The sequence below is a fragment of the Pristis pectinata genome, chromosome 21 (assembly GCF_009764475.1).
Source record: "Pristis pectinata isolate sPriPec2 chromosome 21, sPriPec2.1.pri, whole genome shotgun sequence".
In the NCBI taxonomy this organism is placed as follows: domain Eukaryota; kingdom Metazoa; phylum Chordata; class Chondrichthyes; order Rhinopristiformes; family Pristidae; genus Pristis; species Pristis pectinata.
In genome coordinates, this window is record NC_067425.1 from 31688971 (window position 1) to 31715452 (window position 26482).

The 26482-nt window shown below is 40.6% G+C and overlaps 1 protein-coding gene across 11 annotated transcripts in view; it reads right to left on the bottom strand.

The window, feature by feature from the left end:
• The window catches only part of LOC127581137 (NADPH--cytochrome P450 reductase-like), a 77399-nt gene that overhangs the window by 31989 nt on the left and 18928 nt on the right, over positions 1-26482 (bottom strand). For all 11 annotated transcript variants that reach the window (XM_052035161.1, XM_052035160.1, XM_052035170.1 and 8 more), the window contains exons 2-4: positions 23038-23248; positions 8195-8243; positions 6161-6289 (exon numbers count right to left, since the gene is read on the bottom strand). In XM_052035161.1, the coding sequence (XP_051891121.1) occupies positions 6161-6289; positions 8195-8243; positions 23038-23228 (369 nt within the window). In that variant the 5' untranslated portion in view covers positions 23229-23248. The remainder of the gene's footprint in view (positions 1-6160; positions 6290-8194; positions 8244-23037; positions 23249-26482) is intronic.

Here is a 26482-nt window from a genome sequence, read left to right on the forward strand (position 1 = left end):
GACTAGGACTTGAAGCCACACTTAAAGCTGCTAACATGGTTTATCCCTCTTGAATCTGTTGAAGCCTTCACAATCTGAATGACCAAGCCCAACCTCCTTGCTTGCTGCTTTGTCCTCTTTGGCTTTTATGCAATGGACAGTTTGAAGAGGACATGTGTTTACATAATGGGTTCATTTAAGGGGAGAATGAAGATTTGAGGAAAGTTTTTCTTTACATAGTGGTTGATTTCTGGAATCAGATGCAATCACTATATTTAAGAGCGAGTTAGACAGGCACACAAATAGGCAAGGCCTAGAAGCATACAGTCCCAATGCAGACAAATAGGATTAGTACAGATGGGCATAAAGGTCATCATGGACATGGTGGGCTGAAGGGCCTGTTTCTGCACTGTACAACTCTATGACAATGACTTAATTCAAGCTGCGAGAATCCTGCTGAAATCAGGGTGACATTTAGTGGTTCAACAAACAAAGAGAACAAAAATGCAAACGTGTGACAGTTCCAAACACCGAATATTTTAGTTCCTACATTTCACTATGGTGCACCAATTAATCAGTGCACTTACAGAAAAAAATGTAGAAGGATATACCTGACAAGTAATTTAGGATGAACAAATCCCAACCTTTTAAAGAAATCATTACATATGGGCATCAGTGATGGGGCTGGCCTGTTACTGGCTGCCCTTTTAGTAGCTAACTTGGCCATTTCAGGTGGCTGTTAAAACCAAACATATTGCTGAAGGTTTGGGGGTCACATATAGGCCAGGGCAGGCTTGGACTGACCTCTCTCTGAAGAGCAGTGCACTAATATGGCTTTCTACATGCCAATAATTTCATGGCCACTACTGCCAAAGCTAGCTTTTTATTCCATATTTATTCAATTAAGATTTCCCATCTGCCCAGGTAAATTTGAACTCTCATCTCCAGATCATTAACACTGGGCTCCAAGTTATTATTGAACACACCAACTATGCTACTGTTAACAGTTTACTGAAATATAGGGATTCATAAGCAAAGTAGAGCTATAGCATTAACATAACCATAATTGTTCTAGCAGCCATGTTACATAAATTGTCAGGCACCTACAGCAGATCTGCCCACAGACTTGAAGTGCAGTTTTGTTTTGTGGCTGTTGCACTGTAGATTTAGCTCCTTTGCCCTTTACAAAAATCTGTCTCAAATAGCTTACATCAGGATTCTAAGCATATTTCACTGCAGATGGAAAGAAGAGGCAACCAAGTGGGAAAAAAAGATTGAGGAGACAACTTGTTCCCTCATTCTACATTCACGATCAGAGTGCACGCACTGGGAATAGATTTTTTGCATTAATTGAAAGCACAGTATTGCCAGGCATGGTCAAATCTTTTCTACTGTTCCCCTACTCAAATCCATCTTCTCCCACAATCCCCATTTCACTAAAGTCCTTAAATTTCAACTTTCCTTTTATGCCTCTATGCTGGCTAATATTGCAAATAGTTCCTTATCTTGATATTTTTCCCCCAACCCTCAATGATGCAATTTGCTGTATCTAAACATTTATGGGAGGAAAGAAATGGGCTCAAATTCCATTTATGCCACTTTCAAGATGGAGGTTTGCAGCCAGGCACTTCTGAAGTGCAGTCACTATTGTAATGCAAGAAATGCAGCAGATAATTTGTGCTCAGTGAACTCCCACAAATATTCATGTGACAATGATCAAACTTAAGAAATGTTCCCTTGTGGATAAATAGTAATCAAGATCCAAGGCGAACTCCTCACCCTGCTTCCAATCAAACATCATAGTGCAGGTAGGGCTTTACTTATTGTTCCATTCAAAAGATGGCACCTCCAACCATACAGATCCCTATGCAGAACATTATAGAAACAGGCCCTTCAACCCAATCAGCCTGTGGTGTTAATGTTATGCACGAGTGTTCCATTGTCTTTTTATTCTTATTTGCTCATATTTGCACCCAGTTTCTTTTTGAAAGCATCTCAGCTAACTACCAGCAACACAAAGCGCTGGAGGAACTCAGTGGGTCAGGTAGCATCTATGGAGGGAAATGGATAGCCAATGTTTCAGGTTGAGACCCTTCATTCAGCTAGCCACCAATTATTTTTTTGTTTCGAGTGCTGTATTCTAACCATTCTTCGTTTGTCAAGGGGTGATCTTATTGATTTTCTTCTGATTAAATGGTGCAAGTTAAAAAGGACATTGTTCTGTTTATCTCTACCAGTGGAAACAATGAGGAGTTTTAGCAGTGGCAGTTATGTGCAATTCACCAGACAAAAGGCTAGTAGGAAATTTAAATATTCTGAAAAAGTCACTGAAAAAGTTAAAAACAATTGATCGATAACTACTTTTGTTATGGGCAATGGTAATGAAATCAAGGCAAAATATCGATCAATTTGTAACTAAACTCCAATATTATAAACTGTGGAGCCAACGCAAAAGAATGAATGGTGTACACTTGCCGTTGCTATGTTTTTCTGTTGGTCTCCAACACAAGCCACTAATCAATTTTGTATAATGAACTAGGGTTTCACTAGTTAACAGGTTAACACAAAAAAGCCTTCTGTAAGAACTAGGCTCCACCCTCGGCATTCTGCTCCCTTTTGTCTACGCAAGGGGCAGATTTTTACCTGGAACTTGCTGTTCTGATTTGTTTCTGCAAGGAAACCGAACTATTGCTGAAGTCTCTGAAGTTGAAGCAAGATTTTTTAAGCAAGCCCAGAGTGATGGGAATGAGAAGTCAAATGCAAGAATGCTGCCAGTGACAATATAGCCAATACCTTTGAATGCCCCTTTACACTGTGCACTATTTACCTCGCACATTTAAACTCATAATTCAATGAATGCAAACCCAACTGTTCACAGCCTTAAATTTATTTAACCACAAGCAGTGCTTCAAGTATTGACTCTCACCTCTAATATACACTTAACTGTTTCGCTCAGCTGCCAAATTCTGCAATCCTGCACAAGTCACATTCTAATATCCTGCACTGTAAACTCCCTGAATGGACATAAAAAATCTTTTAATTTAAGTACAAAGAATGTAGACCTGCCCAATTTCCAGAACTCCAAATATGACCTTTTAGGTAGCTGATCAAACTCTCAAAGCAAGTACTTTTTAAATGAGACAAATATTACTGCCTCAACCACCATTTCTGGCAGCCCATTTCAGACTCCAGCTCTGGGCTAAAGAAAACTTGCCTCAACATCCTCCTAATCCTGCTTGTCACTTCAAATATGCATTTTCAAGCTACTGAATTCCATGCCAATAGAAATAGGGCAAACAGAACACAAACAATCTCAATTTTTAATTTCTTGGCCTTTGCTATCATACTCAGCAGCAGAGTACTATATATCTACCTGACATGCATACACCCTGTAGATACCCTAATAAAAGGTCACTTAACTCTCTCCATAGCCCTGACCTGCAGAATATTCCCAGCACTGTGTTTTCAGTGCAGATAACTAGTTAAATGCAACCATGCACATATCTGAAACTCCTCACTATTAGACTCAGAGGAATACAGGCCCCTTGGCCCAACTCATCTATGCTGACCAAAACGTCCATGCAAGCTAGTCCCATTTGCCCACATCTCTCTAAACCTTTTCATTCCATGCACCTGTTCAAGTTTTTTTTTAAATATTATTGTACCTGCCTCAACCACTTCCTCTGACCTATTCTTTCTCCAATTTGCCCCTATTAACATCACCAGCCCTTGAGACAAGTAATTAGCAATTCACACTCTGGTTGGGCATGTCAATGCTGCACCTACACAATGACCTGTACAATTCATCTGCTGGCTGTTTCCCATTGTGGTGCTTTCTATGAAGCAGCCACGCTATCCAGAATGCATCTCAGAAAATGGAGGTGATGAAATTGCAATTTTTTTTAAACCAAAATAAACTTTATTCATAATAAAAGACAAACTATATACAATTATAAAACAGTGCAAGCCTTTACATTCTTGTACAGATCATTCATTAGCGTTACCTTTTTATACACAAAAAAAAACTACCGATGCCACAGGTGTGGCTCTCTGGGGCCTACCCAGTCCCGTATTTACAATATTTAGGGGCTTTCTCGCCTGCCCCTCCCTCTCCAGTGGCAGAAGAACCCTAAACTGTAGTCCTTTCCCACTGAGCCTTTGTGTTGGCTGTACCCTCAGCACGTACTCCTGCAGCCTGGAATGTGCCAGTCAGCAGCATTCCCCTATGGACATCTCGCAGTGCTGGAAGACCAACAAGTTTCGGGCCAACCAAAGGGTGCCTTTCACCAAGTTGATGACCTGCCAGCAGCAGTTGATGTCAGTCTGTGTGTGTCCCCGGGAACAGCCTGTAGATCAGAGAATCCTCTGTTACGCAGCTGCTGGGGATGAACCGTGACAAGGACCCTTGCATCTTTCGCCACACCCTCCTCGCAAACCCACAGCCCGCAAAGAGGTGGGCTACCGTCTCGTCCCCAGCGCAGTCCTCCCGGGGGCAGCGCGCGCTGGGAGTGAGGTTCCAACCATACAGGAAGGATCTGACTGGGAGGGCCCCTCTCACCGCCAGCCAAGCGAGGTCTTGGTGCTTGTCGGTGAGTTCTGGCGATGAGGCATTCTGCCAGATGGTCTGGACAGTCTGCTCAGGGAACCACCCCACAGTATCCATTGAGTCCTTCTCCTGCAGGATGTTTTTTTTATTCAAAATAAACTTTATTCATAATAAAAGAAACTATACACAATAATAAAACTGTTCAAACCTTTACATTCGTGTATCGTTCAATTCTTAGTGTTACCTTTTTATGTATAAAAACACAGCACCGATGCCACATGTGTGGCTCCCTGGGGTGATACCCCAATCCCATATTTACAACATTTGAGCGGCTTCCTCGCCTGACCCCGCCCCTCCTTCTCCTGTGGCAGAAGAACCCTAAACTGTCGTCCTTCCTCACCGAGCCCTCGCGCTAGCTGCACCCAGCTTCAGTGCAGGATGTTAACCCCCACCCATTTATCTCAAAGGCGTACTTTGAACAAGGACCGCATGCAATGATCACTGGTGTGGCTTCTGTTCCAGCTTTTTCTACTTGTGGTGACACACAGAAGTTGTTATATATTGTTAAGGATAGTCTTCTCAGTAAACTAGAGGGCAGTAATAATAACACTGAACTCAACAAATGAGGCAGTTGCTTGTGTGTGTGCATATATGCATGTCCTAAGTAAACATGACTAAATCTAAGCATCCTCCATTCCAAGAAAAATTACCCATCTAGCCCAATTTCCTGTTTCACCACCCAATTCCTGCTCCACAGCCTTACAAATTGTTCACCGCCACTTGAAGGCCACAATGCAGTCACCACATCTGCAGTCACATTCCAACCATTTTTCCCCCTCCAAGTTTTGCCTGTCACTCTTAATCCTTTTCCCTTTCATTTTATACCTGCAACCTCAAGTCTTTAACCCCTCTACTAAAATGGAACAGCCTGCCACTGCACAGTTTCAAAAAATTTAAGCATGACCCCTACAATTATGTAATGCATTTAAAAAAAAAACCTGGCATTGAGCACAAGGACAAATGGTTGCAATCAATTTTCCAGTGACGTGCTCTACAGGGAAGTGCCAAGCTCTGTCCTCAGCATTTGGTGTTAGTAGCTCTCAGCTTAATGGGGAAACAGTTGGCTTGCAGATGGCAGGGGCTCTTAAGTGGGAGAACAACTCTCTGCCCTCAAATACAAAATTACCCGAAGTGAGAAAATAAATGCAGAGTGGAGACAATGAATTTACTTAAAAATTCCAGATATTCATGCAGCAAAAGGACCAAATACACCAAGAGCCTGATGATAGGTTCAGAGCTTGTCAGTTTTTTTTCCTCTAATTGCTAGTTGATGGAACTTGGGTAAAATTTTCAATTAATTAATTTAAACTATTCAACTTAAAACTACTCAGCACTGAATTTTTATATTGAATATGAATGATGATTTTGCCAGGGCAAATCTTCCAGCAATATGTGTCCTCGCCCCTTTACTCTTTCCTAGTTTGTGCCTTTTTGCCTGTCCTCGTTTCAAAAGGATCCAATACAGAAAATATGGAGGTTCATTCCTTCCCAAAAGATTAACTACCCTGCAAATTTCACATGGTTCCTTCAGTTTAGTTTGGTATCCCGCTGTGGCCCAGAAACCGGGGTACTAACCATACTGTACTCCTCTGGATCAGTGGCCATCCCTCGCATTCCATAACGTTGAGCATCTTTTGAGAGTCGGTTGGCAAACTCTTCTGCTGTTCCTGTTTGAGAGCCATAAAATACAACTACATTTTTTCCCTGGAGAGAAAAAATAGAAAATAGGCAAAAAAGGTTCAGGAAGTCTGAAGACAGAATTTGGCATACTAAGCCTTCAGGATAGTCTTCACGTGTACATAGAGTATTACAGTTATAGTGCCGAATGTAAAAGGAATTCTAAGCTTTAGGTAGAATACTACAGACAGTATTAAAATATGTTAAGAATAAAATTAAACCATAATTGTACAGTTTTCTATTGTCACCAATGAGAAAACTATTTGGTCAATATATTGGAAGCTTGACTAGGCAAGAGGTGGTGGCTTAAATGAAAGGGAGAACAGGAGGTTTAAAAAAAACTCATGCTGGGACACCAGCATGCAGAATTCCCATATGGAGATCCTCCTATCAAAACAATACAGTAAAACTCCATTAATACAGCATGCTTGGGACTCTGGTGGAGCCACACTTGCAGATTTTTTGGACTACTGTATGCTTTATCCCAATACACCAACATTCTTTCAATTTACTTTTATTTTCAGATATTGCACAGTTAAGAGTGTTCCACTGAACCCAGCGAGTAAGGGTGCATGGCAACCATCACCTGATCAGCCAGATGCCGAACCTTCAGAATTTCCAAGTAGTCAAACAGCTGGTTATCTGAGATTTATCACACAAGTGTGGAGAAACAGGTTAAACGATGCCCCACTCAAATGATACCTGGAGTACAGTAGCCAGATCAGAAGAGGATATGAAGACAAGCCTAACGTCCGTGGTGGGGAAATTACTGGAAGCCATCACGGACAAAATTTGAAAAGGCACACACAGCCTGCTCAAGGAGACCCTTCTTGGATTTATAGAAATAAATCATTGAAACTGAATTGATTGAACTCTGGTAAGGCAACAGAGCCAGTGCATCAAGTTGTGTGTACTATATATGGACTTCTGGGAAAAATTAACAAAGTGATACAGACAAGTTGATTAAAATGACAAATGCTCATGGAATTAATGGCAAAGTGGCAGCTTGGCTACAGAATTGGCTCACTGGTGGAAAAAAATGTTTTTCCACGTGGGGAGCAAGTGGTATGCAATGACTTTGCCAAAGTTCATCTTGGATATTCAGTCTTCTCATTTTTTTAAAATTATAAATGCCCTTGATTTGACCACAGGAATCTGCAAATAGGAGTAATGATTATAGCTTCAGAATCAAACAAAAACATGGGAAGTTCGATGCAATGTAAACACGCACATTTGGAGGACCAATATGGAATGACAGTTAATGAATAGGAAATTATACATCACTAATCTGACACAAGTCAACACAGTTAATTTTAAACACGCCTCAGGAGAATCATTAGAAGGGTACAGAAGAGTATTACCCAGGTGGTTTCAGGGGATAAAAGCTTTTAATTTGCAATCAGAGGTTGGAAAATATAGTACTGTTCTCCTTAGAACAGAGAAGGTCAAGATCAGAATGTACTACGACTTTATGCTTCAGAGGTGATGTGGGGAAGGACACAGGACTAATCCATAACATCACAGTACTGACTAATGTCAAAAAACTGGAGTTTTTGTTTAAAAGCTTACCAAGGTGGCTGAAAGAGGTTCAAGTTCACAAAACAGCAATGAGTGGAGAAAATAAATCCAGAACATAGGCAAGTTTAAACCACAACAGTTGAGGAAATTTGAAGTGGTGAAGGGTAATTTGGAATTAATCTCAGGGGATAGTTCACCAAACTGATCAAAAAAAGTGGACTTTACATGGAGTAAAGAAAAATTTCAAATCATAAAACACTGGAATCTTGTGAAAAATATATTTCTTTCCCTATAGAGAAACATAAAGAAGACAGCTAACCAAACTGCAGCAGAGGGAAGCAATTCAACAGTCTTAAATGACTATGATTGTATCAATGTATCAGAATATATATCAAAAGTTAAAAGTGGACTTACTGTTTTCTTCATTTTTTCAATGAAGCTGGTTTCTCGTACTGTTGGTGCTCTGAAAACAAATTAATTTTTTTTTAGACATGAGATCTGATCAAGAACTTCTGCAACATTTGAAGGTTTTAGACTCAGCCAGCTCCATCACGGGCACAACTCTCCCCACCATCGATGAGATCTTCAAGAGGCAGTGGCATCCATCATTAAGGACCCTCACCATCTGGGGCATGCCCTCTTTGCATTACTACCATTGGGGAGGAGGGACAGGAGCCTGAAGACCCACACACAACATTTTAGCAACAGCTTCTTCCCCTCTACCAACAGATTTTTGAACAGTTCAAGAACCCACGAACACTACTTCATTATTCCTCTTTTGCACTATTTAGTTTTGTAATTTATAGTAATGATTATGTCTTGCACTGTACTGCTGCTGCAAAACAAATTTCATGGCATGTCAGTGGTAATAAACCTTATTCTGATATATTTCTTTTTTTATGCATGTCTTAATAGTACCTATTCAGTGACTGACAAGATTTCTTTCAACTAATCACTGTTACTAGAACAGACTATAGTAAAACCCAAATCACATACAAAACTTGCTTAATCTTGTCTTGAGATATGCTACCAGATGTTTTGATCAACTTTAATCATTTCCCTATTAACTGTGTTGCCAAGGAGTGCAATTCTACTCAATTACTACCCTGTTTAGTGCTACCCAACACAGAGCTAATTTGTTACAACTCTCATTCTCCGATCTGATCACTTACAAGTACTTGCGCCCTATTCCCATGCATTTTAAAAAAAAGCATCACTGGGCTGCACTGGGAACTTGGTGAAAATCTCTGCCCTCCATTCGCACTCCCCCACCAATGAATGGCTGCATGGTGCTGAAAAACTACTCGAGGGGTGGTGTTGGGCTGACCAGAGTGAGCATTGTGGCCTCTCATTGCCAAGGTGTGGGGCTCAGGGCAAGGCAAAGCTGCAGACCCATTTGCAAATCATTAATCTTGTGAGATAACCTTCCCTACTCCTTTGAATTACTGGAACCCAAAATTTAAGTTTAAGATCATCGCCTCACTAGTGGAAAAAACATTGACCAATTCCTTTCAAAATCCCCAAAACTTCAAATCAAATCACCACTAACCTTCCACATTGTATTTTAAGAAAAACAAGCTTAGTTTGTGCAATAGATCAGAATCATAACACAGGCAGTTGCTCAGACCACCAAGTTGCTTTGAATTATTTCTTGTAAAGAGCCAATTAGTCCCACATCCATGCTCATTCCCTAGGCCCCCTTTATCTACTGCCTTGTTTTCTGTCTTTTGCCAACTATCTCTACTTATTCCATTTTAAAAAAAATCTTGCATCCTTTCAGCCAATATTTTTCCAGAGCAACTTGCCAATTAAAATGCAGCTCATTTCCAATTTTTTTTTACCAATTGCAGTAAAACACCACTATTCCACTATCCTAATATTTAAAAATGGCAATGGTTTGGCATCCAGCTCACCTGGTGACTTGCTGCACTCCCCACCACACACCAGAGTCCCATTAGCTGTGCTCCCATTAAACTCACCTGGTTCTGCTGGCTATGCTCACTTGAAATTTACCTGGTTGCTTCCCATGCTCCCTTTAAACTTACCGTGTTCTCTGGAAAATTTATTACTCCACTGTATCACATTTGAAAAAGTGAATTAAATGTGTGCTGGGGCATCAATAGTATAACATCAAAGAATCAGACTTACACCTCTTGAATGCTAGTCAAATCTCAGTTATTCTGAAAACAAGGAGTGTGTTCATTGAGAACAGTTCTGGAACCACTGTGTGATTAACCCAAATACAGGGCCTTTTCTTTTTGGCAGATAATGGAAAAATGAGCTGAATGACCTGATCCTGTGCCATAAATCTATCAGATTCTGTGAAATGAGCCCGGTCAGTGCTGGGTATTTATACACCACACAAGTCTTCTCTCATTCCATAACCAAATCTCAGGTTTCCAGAACATCTTTCATGTATCTGTCTAATTTTATAAGCACCTACATTACCTGCACTTTCTAAGGTGGCAAGTTCTACATTCTAAGAAATGCACCTTTCAATGTGTAAAATAAGATTATTAAATATTATAGGTTTTTCCTCCAGTGGAAGTTAAGAATAGAGGGTGTAACCTGAAAATGAGAACTAGGCTGTTCAGGAGTGATGCAAGTATGTCACAAAGAGCAGCTTAAAATACATAAAATAAAAACAAAGTGTTGGAAATATTCAGGTCAGGCCACATCTGTGGCAAGAGAACAACATTTCAGGCCAAAGACTGTCAGGACTGGGAAGGAGACAAGAGCAGTTTGTTAAGCTGCAGGGACGGTGAGGAGGCGGCCATCTCTGATGGGGTAAAACCAGGTTGACCATAGGGACAAGTTATTTGGTCGATGAATGAATGGGAGCAGTTGGAGAGTGAGAACAGACAAAAGAATGTAGGAGTGCAAAATGCAGAGCAGGAAGTAATTCACTTCCTTCTAAAGGAAAAAGCTTAGCTACTTAAAAATTTCAAACACTGGACAGATTTTTGTTAGGTGAGAATATTAGGAGTTACAGAATCGTGGCAAGGAGGTACAAATCACCTATAACCTCAGCAAACAGCAAAGAACCTTGGGAGGCTACATGACCTACTCCTGTTCCTATGTTTTGCTGACACTGATTAGTTGTTATATAATGAACAGGAATTTCACTATTTAACTAACAAATAATGTTAACACTAGATCTGCAATAAAAAGCCAAGGTCTTTACAGCCATTCTTCAGCAGCCTTCCAAGTAAATAGAACTTGATATCCAAACGTTGGATCAATTCCAACATGCTCCGGTTAGCACCTGCAAGGAAACATCAGACACTTCCTCTTCTCATTCTGACCTTGTAGACAATCTGCCAGTGTGTACTAATCCATTAACGTAACTTTCACATGATCAACTTTGTACTCTAATACAGCTGCAGCAATGTGATGAAACGAATGAATGAAACAGATAAAAGTGATGATTTAGAAGTGTTCATCTCCATGACGCAGAACAGAAGGATGCCAATAAATATTAAATAAAGCACCATATTTCAGACAATTATGAACTACAGCTCACTTAATTTTGTAATTTAAAATGTTATTCTTCATTTTATAACATTCAAATTGTTTTGATCCAGTTAGCAATTATTTAATTTTGGGGAAAAGAGACACCATTTTTGAGAGCACACTAACAATGACATTTTAATCAGCTTTGTAATGTGGAACAGAAAATTAACAGTTGGCCATTTGGCCCATTGTTGACAAGAGCCAAAGAGCTACCCATCCTAATCCATGTGCTATGTCAGTCAAACTCCAAGTACACATACACACTTTTAAAAAATGTGATGGGAGATGTGTCTGTATCTCCCTTTCAGTGAACAAGTTCCAGACCCCCATTAGACTCTGGGCGAAAACATTTGTCTGCCCATCTGATCCTTCAGGCAAATGCTTTAAATCTATGATTCCTGGCTTTTGACCCCATAATAAGGGAAATCGAGCCTTACGGTCTAGACTCCTTAAATTTATACACCTCAATTAAATCTCCTGCTGATCCAAAGAAAACTCTAGCTTATCTGATCTTCCTTCACAGATATAATTTGCCAGTCGTGCCAACATCCTCCCAAGTCTGCATGGTCTCTATCACAATTAATCACTCCTGTACATTATAACCAGAACAATACACACAATACTCAAGATTTATACTGTCCGTTAATAATTTGTCATTGAAGCTAAACTGGTCTTTTTTTTAAAAACTTGGTTTGTCCTTTCCTTCGGCAGCCCCCCCAACCCTCTGCTACCACTCCTGCAGCCAGTGACGATTGTAAAATTGCAGTCAGAGCCTGCACAATTTCTTCTCTTGCTTTTCTTTACAAAAAAAGTACTGATACATTTCCTCCTGGTGCAGTGATTAATCCATTTTCAATGATAAACTCCCTTAATATCCTCACTTAAATTGCTTATTGCATCCAATATTTCACCCATCTGCCTTAATCACAACATCAGCATCACACACCTCTTGTGGAGACAGTTGCAAATTATTGGAGAACCTTATCCACGTCCTCTGTCTACAAACAGATTACTATTTTAGTCCCCAACAGGCCTTACTCTTTTACTAGCTATCCTTTGACTATGTACATGAAACAGGTTTTTGAATTTTCTAGGTTTTACTTGCTCATAATTTCTGAAACCATCTCATTTCTCAATTTCACTTCTAATTTCACCCATGCACTTTGTATATTCTTCCTGATTTTCTGCTGCACTGGGTATTTTTAATTTAAGCACAATTATAACATTTTCCCTTCAACGAGGTGTGACACTTCGTGGAATGTCCCTTCTACTTATGAAGGGAGTGCTTACTATAATATCTTGGTATTCTCCAAGATCAAAATACACTGTACTGAAATACCATAATGTATTGTGCCCAGTTTTTTGGTTTTATAAACTTTTGCTTAGGAATGCTTCTCTTTTGTAAATCAAAGAATAGCTGTATTCAGCTCTTGGACTCCAACAGATTTGCTTTTCTTGTCTTGTACTATCCCTTGATGCATCTAGTCATCCAGGGGGCTCTAGGTTTGGCAATCCTACTTTTTTTGATGAGAACATTTGCTCTGAACCAATTGAATCATCTCAGTGCCTCCCATTGCCTGAAACCAATTTATCCTTGTATCAGTTTCTGGTCCCCTTTGGCTAAATCATTTGTCAATCCAACAAAATTGCCCTTAACCCAATATACCTTTACTCCCATTTTATCTTTGCCCTTTTCCCTTAATTATGTTAAATCCAACTGAATTAGGACCACTGACTCAAGAACACTCTCCCCCTAATACTCCTTTCACTTACCAAGCTTCATTCCCTTAAACAAAATCCAGAAATCCCACCCTCTTACCACACCAACTTTTTTGTCTGACATAGGATGCTGCCATTTGGTCCATCATGTCTATGCTGTCTCTCAGCAGATTCCCATCAGTCCCATTCCCACGTAACCTATACTCTTACGTGACCATCAATTCTTTTCCCCTACCCACCAATTCTTCAGCCAGCCACTTACACTAGGGAAAATTTACAGTGGCAGAATCTGAAACACCCAGGGGGAAATCCCAGTATTTACAGAGAGACTACACGTGCTCCACATAGACAGCACCAGAGGTCACGATTGAACAGGGGGTCTTGGGATCTATGCAGCATTTTTCCAAAACTGTTGGCTACATTGCAGTTCACTTAACTTCCATGCTCAAAGTTAAGCAACTCCTCACCTTCTAATATCTCATCTGTGCTTACAAATCTCTTATGTCTGATCCCACTCCTTACTGCCCTGTAGTCCTGCAACTTTCTCACACATGCTTATCAACTCCCTTTTGTTATTAACCTACACCAAGGGGCAATTTATAGTAGCCAGTTAAGAAACAGCACATCTTTGGGATGTGGGAGGAAACCCAGAGTAACCCAAGGAAACCTATATAGTCACACAGACAACAAAGTCCATAGAGAACATAGTGGGTCAGAATCAAATCAGGTCCTTGCAAGTATGCCACCTTACTGACCTTCTAATTTTCCAAGAGGAGAAAGACAGAACGCCCATCAACTGCTCTAAATATTCACTCCCTACATGACCAGCACACAATGGCTATTGCGTGTACCTTTTTAAAATCAACCATCCTTCCAAAGGAAATCACAAAACACATTCAAAAAAAAGTTGAACCTATATCTCTAGTGTGACTTGCTGGGGGAGGTAGGAATCTTCAAAGAAAACTGACGTCCAACTCAGACCTCATTGCAGTCTTATTTATTCTAAAATACCTAAGTATGATTTAAAATCAATCTCTGTTTCAGCACAAAAGGGTGCTTACTTAACCTGGTGCTACTTCGCATGATGTGGTTTTACAGAGACAAACCTCTTGAAGTCCTATTGTGACTTTAACAACCTGCTTTGCAGGTGTCTTTTAAGTTGAATGAAAATACACTCCTTGCCGGAGACGAGCAATTTAACATTCCTTTTAAGGTTTATCTAGCAGCAACAAACCATGACACATGCTAACTGGAGAAATGTCGAATTAAAACAAAATATCCTTTAGTTCTCAGCTCAACTACCAGGATATTACCTTCAAACTTCAATATAGCAGCTGGTGAGGTGCCTAGACTTGTTGCCCCACACAAGATGACATTGGATGGGCTGCTACCACGTCCAGCATGTTGTGCAAGCATAATGTAGTTCCTATTCATAGAACTAGAAATCAGAAACTCCAATGAAAATTCATTGGTCTCAAGCTTTAACTGTTTCTTTCCATAAATGCTGCCTGACATGCTGAGTATTTTAAATAGAAACAAAATGCTGGAACTAATCAATGTCCCTGGAAGTTTTTCATACAGAATATCCTCCAAGTCATCTCAATATTGTGACTGCACTTTGCTCAAGATGTTGCAGCTGCAGATTTACATTTTGATTTGACGGTGGGAAAAGCCTTGTAGTGTTAACGACAATGTGAAAGTTATATCATTACCAGAAGACAGATTTTTTTCTTCCCAGATGCTGACGTACCGAGTGATAGGGCCAGCATTCTCCAATTTCAGATTTCCATTCACTGCAATACTATATTTTTTCCCTCTTTCATGTCCTCGTTAATCTTCTATATGCAATTAAAAAACCCGCAGCATCCTCAGGTAGCAGCACCATTTTCATCAGTCTCTCTCGTTTCCACTTATCAGACATTCTTTTAATGATTTCCGGCTCAGTGTATCACTGGCAAAAAACAAGCTTTATTATCCAAGATGATGGCTTATCACTGCAGTCCTTCTGGTACAGATACTCCCACAGTGCTGTTGAGTAGAGAATTAAACAATTCAGACTCAGTGACAAAGGTCCAGTGATACATTTCCAAGTCAGGATGTGTGTGATTTGGAGGGGAACCTGCAAGGCTGGGGTTCCCATGCACCTATTGCCCTTGCTTTCTTGACAGTAGAGGTCTCAGTATTGGGAGCTGTCAATCTAGCCCAGGGAAATAACTGCAGGCCAGTTTGTGGAAGGTACACACTGTGCTGATGGCATAGTGAATGAGTGAGTATTTAGAGTGATTGGGTGCCAATCAAGCAGGCTACTTTGTCCTGGATGGTGTTGAACCTTTGTGCCGCTGACAATCAACACAGGTGCACCTCAAGGATGTATGGTTAGCCCACTGCTCTACCCTCTCTGCACATGACTGTGTGGCTACGCACAACTCAAACACCAACTATAAATTTGCAGATGACACCACTGTTGTTGGTAAAATCTCAGATGTCGACGAGACAGTGCATAGGAGTGAGATAGTTTGGCTGGCTGAGTGGTGTCGCAACAACAATCTTGCACTCAAGGTCAGCAAGACCAAGGAATTGATTGTGGAAGGAAGGGGAAGTCAGGAGAACACACACCAGTCCTCAATGAGAGGTCAGCGGCAGAAAGGGTGAGCAGCTTCAAGTTCCTGGGCATCAACATCTCGGATGCTCTCTCCTGGGCCCAGCACAGTGATGCAATCATGAAGGCAGTACACCAGCGGCTCTACTTCATTAAGAGTTTGAGGAGATTTAGCATGTCACTAAAGACTCTTGCAAATATCTGTAGATGCACCCATAGATATTCTGACTGGTAGCATCACAGCCTGGTATGGAGGCTCCAGTGCACAGGATCGCAAGAGGCTGCACAGTGTTGTAGACTCAGCCAGCTCCATCACAGGCACAACCCTCTCCACCATCCAGAACATCAAGAGGCAGTGCTTCAAGGCAGCAGCATTCATCTCCAAGGATTCTTGCCATCCAGGACATGCCCTCTTCTCATTACTACCAGCGGAGGTTGTACAGGAGTCTGAAGACCCGCACTCAATGATTTAGGAACAGCTTCTTCCTCTCCACTATCAGATTTCTGAACAGTCCATGAACACTACTTCATTTTTTTTTGCACTATTTAGTTTGTAATTTAGGTCTCTGCACTGTTCTGCTGCCGCAAAACAACAAATTTCACGACATATAAGTCAGTGATAATAAACCTGATTCTGATAATGCACTTACCCAGACAAGAAGTGGGTACTCCATCACTCCTGATTTGTGCCTACTTTCCAACCTCCTTCATTCTCTACAGCACAAAATGTGCTCATTCCCCAACTTTGCCCAGTTCCCATGAAAGGACATTGGCCCAAAATGTAAACTGTTTCTCACAGCCTGATCTGAGTACTTTCAACATTTTGTTCTGGATTTCCAATAACCACAGTTTTTTTTGGCTCTTCTCTTACCAGTTCTCCTTTACCCTAACCTCAAGGGCAGTTCCTGGCAGCAACCAGGCAAATACTGCCTCTGGAGACAAATAGCCTTGCTGCCATGGTTTTCCCAGAGACCCAGCCTCCACCTCCACTGTACCACAAGTTAAACCTGGAGCACTGAATACATGAGTACAGAATTAACAAGGGCCAAGCTTCAGGCCATCTTGCATTAGTATTAATGAACAACATTAACTAGCAAATACCAACCTGCTTAGATCTGTTTCCTGCTGGCGAACAGAGTACATGCAGCCCATAATTTCAGTTGCAAGTTTCCCAGCTTATCATGGAAGCTGACAAATTAGGCAGAATTCCCTTGCATTTATGCCACCTTGTGTTTTAATTTCCCCCAATGAACTATTCACTCTGTCACCAATCCACAACCAAGATCTTTGAGTACAATAAAGTATAGCCTCACAACTCTTCAGTGGAAATCTCAGCTAACCTAAATTTGCACTGTCACTGTAGCCATACTACGATCGGCTGACAATGTAGCACTTGGATTAAAAATACAATTTTCTAGTTGTTGGAATCCTTGTCCATCTGTATAGGAAATCTTTTTGCAATCCGTTTCTCTTCTGCACTGGTGTTTCCCTTGGCAACAGCAGCATCACATCCAATGCCCTCTCAAGGAGACTAGCTGAGCCCAAAGGCAGCTGTTGCAGGACTGAACTGAGCCAGCCTGCTGCTATGGTTACCTAATCTATCATAAAAGGTCTGTACTCATGACATATCCCTGTTCTTTTCACTTCAAATGAATGCTGTGTTACATCAAACAATCACAGAATGCAAAAATTAGGTAACAATCAATGTTAGTCCTTGTTAATTATAATGCAAAATTGAAAGAAAGATTGTTTTTAATATACAAGTGGCACTTACCAAATTGTATGATAGTAAACATTTGCAGAAAATGTGCATAAATTCTAATCAAATGTCAGCTAACTCACACCACACACAACAGGCAGTCTTTGCTCCCTTTTCACATTCACTTTTAATTATTTCCCAACCAACATCTACGATAATCTGAAGGACAGCTGCAAATTTGTTTTCATCCTGAGCAGGGGGGAAATTGCAATTGAACCATAAGCCAGAAACTGAATGACAAGATTGAACTAAAAAAAAATTGATTTTTCTTTAGGTTCAAGTTTATTCGATTATACCATTGATGACCCACACCTCAAATCTACCTGGCAGCTTTGGTTCTAATATGCTGGATATTCTTGCCCAACAAAAATATACTAAAAGCAAAATATCACGGACTCTGAAAATCAAAAATAAAAACTGTGCTAGAAATGCTCAGCATGTTAAGCAACATTGTAGAAAGAAAAAAAACATCATTTCAGGTCAATGACCATTCAAAAAATGCACTTATGTCACTCTGAAAGCACCAATTGTTCAAACAACCACAACCTTTTGGGGTCAGAGGATTACAGATTTCTATTCGCCTGTCAGAGAAGTGCTGCCTAGCTTTTTGCCTGCCATGGAGTTGGCTCCAAAAAACTATCCTGTGGTTCTCCACCACTAGATGAAATAGTTGCTGTGGATTTGCTTGATAAAGTTTATTTAATCATCTCAAACAATTCAATTTGATCACTCCAGATTTTCTAGACTCGAGGCAAATATGGACCTAGTTTAGGCAATTCTCCTCAAAATGCAACCCATAATAAGGCCTTGCCATTGTGGCAAATCAACGATGCACCCTCAAAGGACATTACATCTTTTCTCTTTTAATATATATAATGATCCTGACAAAACGCAGCACTCCAGATGGAATCTGACTGAAGCTCCAGACAAACTGAAATGTAACTGCTTCATTTTATGCTCAAGCCCCTTTGAAGTTAAAGAAAATCAATGTTTTATTAATGCATTTTGATTGTTATTTGTATTTGTTAGCTTTATACTAGCTGTATACCTGGACTGCCAAAATCCCTTTTTTTCCACCATCTAAACATATTTGCATTTAGAAAACCAATTTAATGATTGAGATCCACTTCCAATTGCTTACATTAACTTCAACATCTTCCCAGCATCTTGAGCAGCTCAAACATTATGGGAGGGTTAGGGGGTTCACTGGGAGAAGTGGATATGGAGTGGAAGAATTACACTACTAGAACAAACATTTGTGAAGCTATCTGGAATTGTAAAACCTGATCAGATTAACTAACAATGGTTTTCTACAAAATTATTAGTTAAGCACATCATAAATTCAATGATTTTTCAGCTGTTTATTCCAAAGTCAAATAGTTTTATTTTGGATAAACTCTGTCCCAATTGCAATCCAAGTCATGGGGAAAAAAATTGAATGGAAGCAGCTTTTAATTCAACTTTGGCTATTCATTCAGAACCCTCCAGGGGGTAAATTCAACAAACCTCCAGAAAAGGATGCAGTTGTCACAATATGGTATTAACCCATGACTTGGTTTCTAATTTATCCACCTTGCTGACTGTGTGTTCCTGGCAATTACCCCAAATCACAATGTGAATCAGCTTCTGATGACTCAATACCTTTTGATTAACACCTACAAAATCTAGAGTCTGATGTAAAATGCACTCCCACCTCCCCTCCCCACCAATACTTGCTGCTCCAAATCACTACAAGCAGCTTAATACTATCTAGTATTAAGACGGATACTATCTAGGACAAAGCAGCCAATTTGATTGGCACTCCATCCTCCATCTTAACATCTACTTCCTCCAACACTGGCAGTGCGGCTACAGATGTAACATTTACAAGAGTGTTCTGCAGCAACCTACCAAGGCTTCAACACCACAACTTGAACACAACCTGTTGCAAAAGAAGCAGGTTCATGGGAACACTACCAATTGCTAAATTCCTCCTCCATCCCTTTGCCCAAGTAGAACATACTGGTAATTATAATTAGTATTTCTTCATTAATGCCCAAGTTCTAGAATTTCCCCAAAGGACATTTGGAAATATATTTTTCCTCCCCCACACAGACTACTGTGGCTCAGGAAGAAGGCATCCCAGACAACCAGCAATAGGCAATAAATGCTGACCTTGCCAGGAATGCTCAAATTCCTTCCGTGTATAAAAAACTGACATTGTAACTATAACTATTTAAAGCTACTCTATAGCTCAAAGTCAGCCTACATTTCAAAATAATGCAGGCATGTAAAGGAGATTTACCAGGATGTTGCCAGGCCTCAAGGGACTGAGTTATGAAGAGAGGTTGAGCAGGTTGAGACTTTGTTCATTAGAGCATAGGAGAATGAGGGGTGATCTTATAGAGGTGTATAAAATTATGACGGGCACAGATAGGGTGAATGCACACAGTTTCCTCCCCGCCCCCCCAACCCAGGGTTGGGGAATCAAGAACAAGAGAACATCAGCTTAAAGCGAGAGGGAGAGTGACTTAATGAAAACCCGAGGGGCAACTTTTTCCCACCCAGAGGGTGGTCTGCATATGGAATGAGCTGCTGGAGGAAGTGGTTGAGGCAGGTACATTAATAACCGTTAAAAAAGGTACTTGGACAGGAAAAGTTTAGAGGGATATGGGCAAAATGCAGGCAAACAGGACTAGCTTAGATGGAAATCTTGGTCAGCATGGACCAGTTGGGCCAAAGGGCCTGTTTCTGTGTTGTTTGACTATGCTGCAAGTGGGGAAGTGATATAGAATTTGAAACAACAGCACATGGATGAGTGTGATCTTTAAAACTTTACAGCACTGTTCTGATGGATACTCTATCCACTGTAAGAGACTCATCTATCAAACAGTGAGACCTGATAGCAGTGGCAATTTATGCCAGAAATCAAGTCATAAGCACTGTAGCACTGCACTTTCAAATATTCAACCCCATCAGTTGTATCACCAGCCCCAGCAACGTTCAATGCACCACATTCCAAACCCTAAACCCCCAATCTCCATCAATCAGGACTTGTGCCTAACATTCAAGTGCTCATGTGACAATGGTGTAAACACTTCAACTTGTACATATTGCCAACTAAACCATGATTAGCACATCACCCAACTTTGACTTCCACCTCCATGTTGGATAACTAGGTGGCAACAGCAGTTATGCTTACTTCAAGTAATTACAGTCAATCAAAATGCTGACGATAAAGCAAGTGGGGAAATCTATGCAACTTCACTTAGGGTGCTCAAGTTGATTACAAGGAAACAGATCATAAAAAGGAACAGAAGCAGATGCAGTTCAAAATTAGGTAATGTGGTTAAAAGAGCAAATTGGCATTGCATCTGGAAGCCCTGAATATAAAGTGATGAATTTAGTACAGCCACATTTAGTGGCATTGTGTACTTTAAGTGTTTATTAAATTGTATTGAAGTGTGCTTTTATTAAAGCAATCACCAGGCTGATTTAAAGATTAAAAAAATTAAAAAGGTTAAGGGTTTATCTAAGATATGACCATGAAGTTAAATAATACACAACTTCTTAAGTCTTACCAGCAAGCCTACTGACTATGTATCAAAAATTAAAGTTTAGGAAAATTAGATTGATTTTGCAGAAGGAACAGCTCTGTGCAATAACACAGAAGCTGCTGTCAGTCATTCCCTGCTGCTCCACTGATTGTTACACTGGAGAAGGGTGCATAACATTACAAACAGAATCAATGAACTGAAGCAAGCAATCAGATGTCTACAAACCATTCATGCTCTTAAAACACTTGCATTTTGTTGCATAAGTTACTGATTATCAATCCCATGGGCTCCAAAGTCTATGGATTGTCATAAAATCATATAGCATGGAAACAGGCCCTTTGGCCCATGCTAACCGAGATTCCCATCTAAGCTAGTCCCATTTACCCAATATCCTTCTAAACCTTTTCTATCCAAATACCTGCTCAAGTATCTTTTAAATGTTGTTAATGTATCTGCCTCAACCGGTTCCTCTGGCAGCTCATTCTATATACTATATACAGTTGCCTGTCAGGTTCCTACTAAATGCCAACAAGTCCCAACCTGTGCAACCTCTGTCTGTAATTCAGTCCCTCAAGTTCTGGCAACGTCCTCAAATCTCCTCTGCATTCTTTCCAGCTTAATGGCATTTTTCCTGTAGCAGGGTGACCAAAACTGAACACAATATTCCAAATAGAGACTCACCAATATCTTGTACAACTGCAACATAACATCCCAATTACTACACTCAATGCTCTGACTGATGAAAGCCAGTGTACAAAAGCTTTCTTCACCACTATCTACCTGAGACACCACTTTCAGGGAACCATGTACTTGTAGAACAGAGGGACCTATGAGTACAACACTCCCCAGGCCCCCACCATTCACTGAGAAAGTTTTACCCTCATTTGTCTTCCCATAATGCAACACCACACCCTTATCCAAATTAAACTCCATTTGCCACTCCTTACCCATTTACCCAGCTGATCAAGATCCCTCTATAAATCCTGTTAACTATCTTCACTGTCAATGACACCACCTATTTTAATGCATCTGCAAACTTACTAACCATTCCCAAATTCAATGTTTACTTTCAAAAATATGAAATTTCAACTTCCATCTTAATCTCACATGCATGTTTGGATCTTTATTTTACACCTCTGTAAGACACCAGTTAAACTTTGTGCTTTTTCACTTCTAGTTTGCCATCTCAGAATTCTTCAGTGTGATTGGCTACATGCTCTGCTCAATGAATTTAGTAAACACCCAACAGCAACCAATACTGGAGAAAATGATGGCAGAGGTGGCTAGATGCATGTTTTCTTTTCCATGAGATATTCTGCCACTTACTAAATAGTAAATTAGATAGGTGGCTTGGTAACAGCATTTACAGCTTAATCTGATGTTTGTGGTGAAATTCATCTATATGTACAGACCTAATGCAGGCAAATGGGATAATTGTAGTTGGGCAAAAAGACCTGCATGGATGTGGTGGGATGAAAGACTAGGATTCTGTGACACCCACCTATGCGAGAGCAGATTTACTCACTGCAAACAGATCTGCACTCAGGAATTTTTTATGGCATCCCCTTCTTTGGGGGGAAAAATAAATTTGTTTTCATACACAATAAAAGTAATCCTTTCATTCCAAATCTAACTAGATCACTGTATGCCTCCAGAGGCAGAGTCAGGCAATACTACAGAAGTAGGTAGCCTTAGTGACAGCACCGATATGACACTGATATGCAGGATTAAATATGATACTGTAGCGGCCCGGACCTGCAGGACTCAAACTGCCATCAGCGGCCGCATGCGCGGGAGTGCGATGCGAACTAACTGCGACGCGGGCCTTCCGGCAGGGACCGCATGTCACGTCCGCCAGAGAGGCTCTCGGTTACTTTAGCGAGTGCACGCGCTGTCTCAGTCAGTAAAGTGTGCTCCAGTCCAGCCACCAGTCTTTGCGTTTTCTTTCCTGCCACGTGCTGTGTTCGGCTACAATATAATACCATTCTTACTAACAGCCCAAAAACTTTAGAAAGATTCTATTGATGTTCACCAACCACAGGATGCCAACCACAAAACACCACCCACCCCCTCATGGAGAGAACAAATCAATTCCCAACATCTTTCTCAGAATTCTTGTTTAAACACTTACAGTGGCTGTAATGTTTTGTAGTCAGGGACATCAATATTTTTCTTCCTGAAGACAAACCAATAGATTGCAAACCCAGCAATGAGGGAGAATAGAAAGATGTCCAATGTACTGAAGAGCGATCCTTCCACTATGGAAGGATCAGCAGCACTCTCTGCTGAGGGCGCAGTAATCTCTGCTTCAGAAGAATCCATGCTCCTCACTGACGAGGTTGCTAAAAAGAAAAAGAAAGATTATTGGTCTTGGGAGAATTAAAAGCAGAGTTTCCCCAACTACGACATATCAAATACACAAACACCCTTTCCCAGAAATGGATTTATTGTTAGATGTGAAATACATCAAAGATGCTAGCTGTTCAAGATACGAACACCTTCTTCAAAAGTGATACAAGGTGGTGTGGCAGAGGGAAGAAACAGATTCCAAATACAGTGTGTTCACTTGTGAGGGTGACAAAGTCTCACAGTTATTGAATATAAAGGTGCTAATATGCTCAAGTGGAAGAGAAGTACCCTTAATCAGGTAATACCTTTAGGTAGTCAGTTGAATTTATGGAGCAGCATTTAGGAAGAATGAAGCAGAAACGTATAGGATATTCTCAAAGCAGATGAAGTGGGTGGGAAAAGCCTCAAGCTCTTGCTAAAATTGCTGAATAGTGGTGAAAATATCTGCATCACAATGACCTCAAGCTTGCACCCATCAGTGAGTGACTGCTAAAGTTCTTTGCTGGGTTCAGGTGTGGAATGGGAGATGAATTCATCCCAAGGCAAGAGTTGAAAGTTTAGAAACAGAAAATATGAGGAGGCCATTCAGTCCTCTTAGCATGTTCCACCATTTAATACAGTTAAACCTGATCTTCTTGCTCAATACTGTATTTCCACCTGCTTCTCATTCCCCTTGCTACATTGTGTCCAGAAATCTATTCACTTACTTGGGCTTCCACATTAGATGATTCCACAGATCAACCCCTCTGAAAACATGTCTAACCCCATCTCCTGGGACCATGACCCTTTGTTCTGAAGTGCCACCAGAGGAAACCAGTCTGGAGACATCCTCTTCACATCCAGTCTGCCTAAATTTTGTATGTTTCAATGAGATCCATCTCATTCTTCTAAAATCTAGTGAATATCATCCAAGTTGACCCTATCACTCATATGACGAGCCTTCCATCGCAGGAACCAATCTGATGAACTTTTGCCATACTCCCTCTAGGGCAAGTATATCCCTCCTTAGGCAAGGAAATCAAAACTGCACATAATATTCCAAGCATACCTCAGTAACTTTTTAATGCAAAATGAGACAATGCCATTTCTCTAAAATACAAAACAAATATTTACAAGACCCAATCATTGCCTAAAATTTTAAAGGCATTCATAAAGCCACTCCTTTCACATAGGTCGAAGTGCCTTCGGTATAGTGGAGTGAACTTAGACTCTCATACACAAAAGCAAAAATACAGCTTGGTTTCCTAGAATAACATTAAACTTTGATGAACATCATCAGAAACAACTTCGCATTTTTGCAGCCGAACTGCAGAACCGTTTTCTTTAGTTCACAGTTCATGGGCGTGAACAGCAGAGGCGGCATATAATCCCCAAATGGCCCTTCAGCATTGTATTGTGGGCTGCCACCTTGAATCACTGCAGTTGTTCAAGATGGGACACTGAGGCACTCGGTAATGAACTCTAACAATTGAGCACAGCAAGTCAGTGGAACATGCAATGATTAAGTTTTGTTCATGCACCTGGGAAAGGCTTTAAGCATCTTACTGACGTGTATTTTGTAAACAGTACACATTCAGCCACTATACTGCAATGAAGGAGAGGGTAAATGTTTAGGAGGGTGCACAGGATGCTACTAAATAGGATGGCTTCAGCCTCATTCTTATCAACGCCAAACAGTGATTACAGCTTGCACCATCTACAACATGCACTGCAGTTAGTCACCTAGACTACTCTGACAGCACCTCCTAAATCTGCAATTGCTACCACCAAGGGCCTTCAGGTGCATAGAAAACCACCAACTGAAGATTCCCTTCAAGGCACACACCACCCTGTTGTGCACAGAAAACACAAAGCTATTCAAGAAAGCCATCTGATAGTTGTGGTTACTGTACTTGCAATAATGTGCATTTCTTAGCAGTTATCTTTAACCTGCACACAACTTCACAGAGTCCATTCAACTACAGGACCAACACAAATAAATTACAATTAGCATAACATTTAAACCAATACCTTAAAAAGCTTTCAAATAACCAAAATATCTTCAACATTGCTTGTCTGCTTTAATGTAGTGCTATCTCCTACTTCAACAGGAACATGCTGGTGAAAATCAATTCAGCAATTGTTTAAATGCATTGGCTACTATTACACCCTGCCAATGCTCTCTTCTTCTAATGGTGGGGACTTTGGGTTCTAAAATTACAGACAAAAAAAAGTAGCTCAGACATCACCATCATAGAAAATGTTATACAATAATAACTGCACAGCATCTATCCCACAGAAACTACTCAGATAAACATCCATGACAGCTCAAAAGATGGAACATCATCCTACAGTATATGGACAGATATCACAATCACGTGTCACACCAGAATGACCACTACCAAAGTCATCGTTTGTCCCAGGTCAGAAGAGAAATTGCACACCTGGCATAAGATTTAAAAAAGGAACCTTTAACATGGAGTTTGCTCTACCATTCATTCAGATCAGAACTAACGGCCATTCATATTTGAAATGACAAGATACAAAATAATTTGTCCCTTTGAGTGGTTGAAGTATACTTGACAATAGGCTTTTCACTGTACAGAATTTTCTCATTTGCTCAAAAAAGTTAATGGAAATCTGTTCTACATAAATTAGTCAGAGTCATAGAGAAATACAGCATGGATACAGGCCCTTTGGCCCAACCAGTCCATGCCTACCACGGTGCCCACCCAGCTAGTCCCAATTTCCTGCATTCAGCCCATATCCCTCTAAAACCCGCCCCTCCATGTACCTATCCAAGTGTTTCTTAAATGATAGCATTGTACCTGTCTCAACTATTTCCCCTGGCAGCTCGTTCCATATACTCATCCCTCTGCATGAAAAAGTTGCCCCTCCATTTCCTTTTAAATCTTTCCCCTCTCACCCTAAACCTATGCCCCATAGTTTGGGACTCCCCTACCCTGGGGAAAAGATTGTTACCATCCACATTATCTATGCCTTAAAGACTTCTAAGTTTGTCCCTCATTCTCTTATGTTCCAAGGAATAAAGACCTAGCCTGGCCAACCTCTCCATATAACTCAAGCCCTCTAGTCCTGGCAACATCCTCGTAAATCTTTTTTTTTGCACTACTTCCAGTTTAACCACATCTTTCCTATAATATGGTGACCAAAACTGTACACAATACTCCAAGTGTGGCCTTACCAATGACTCATACAACTGCAGCATAATGTCCCAACTCCTATAC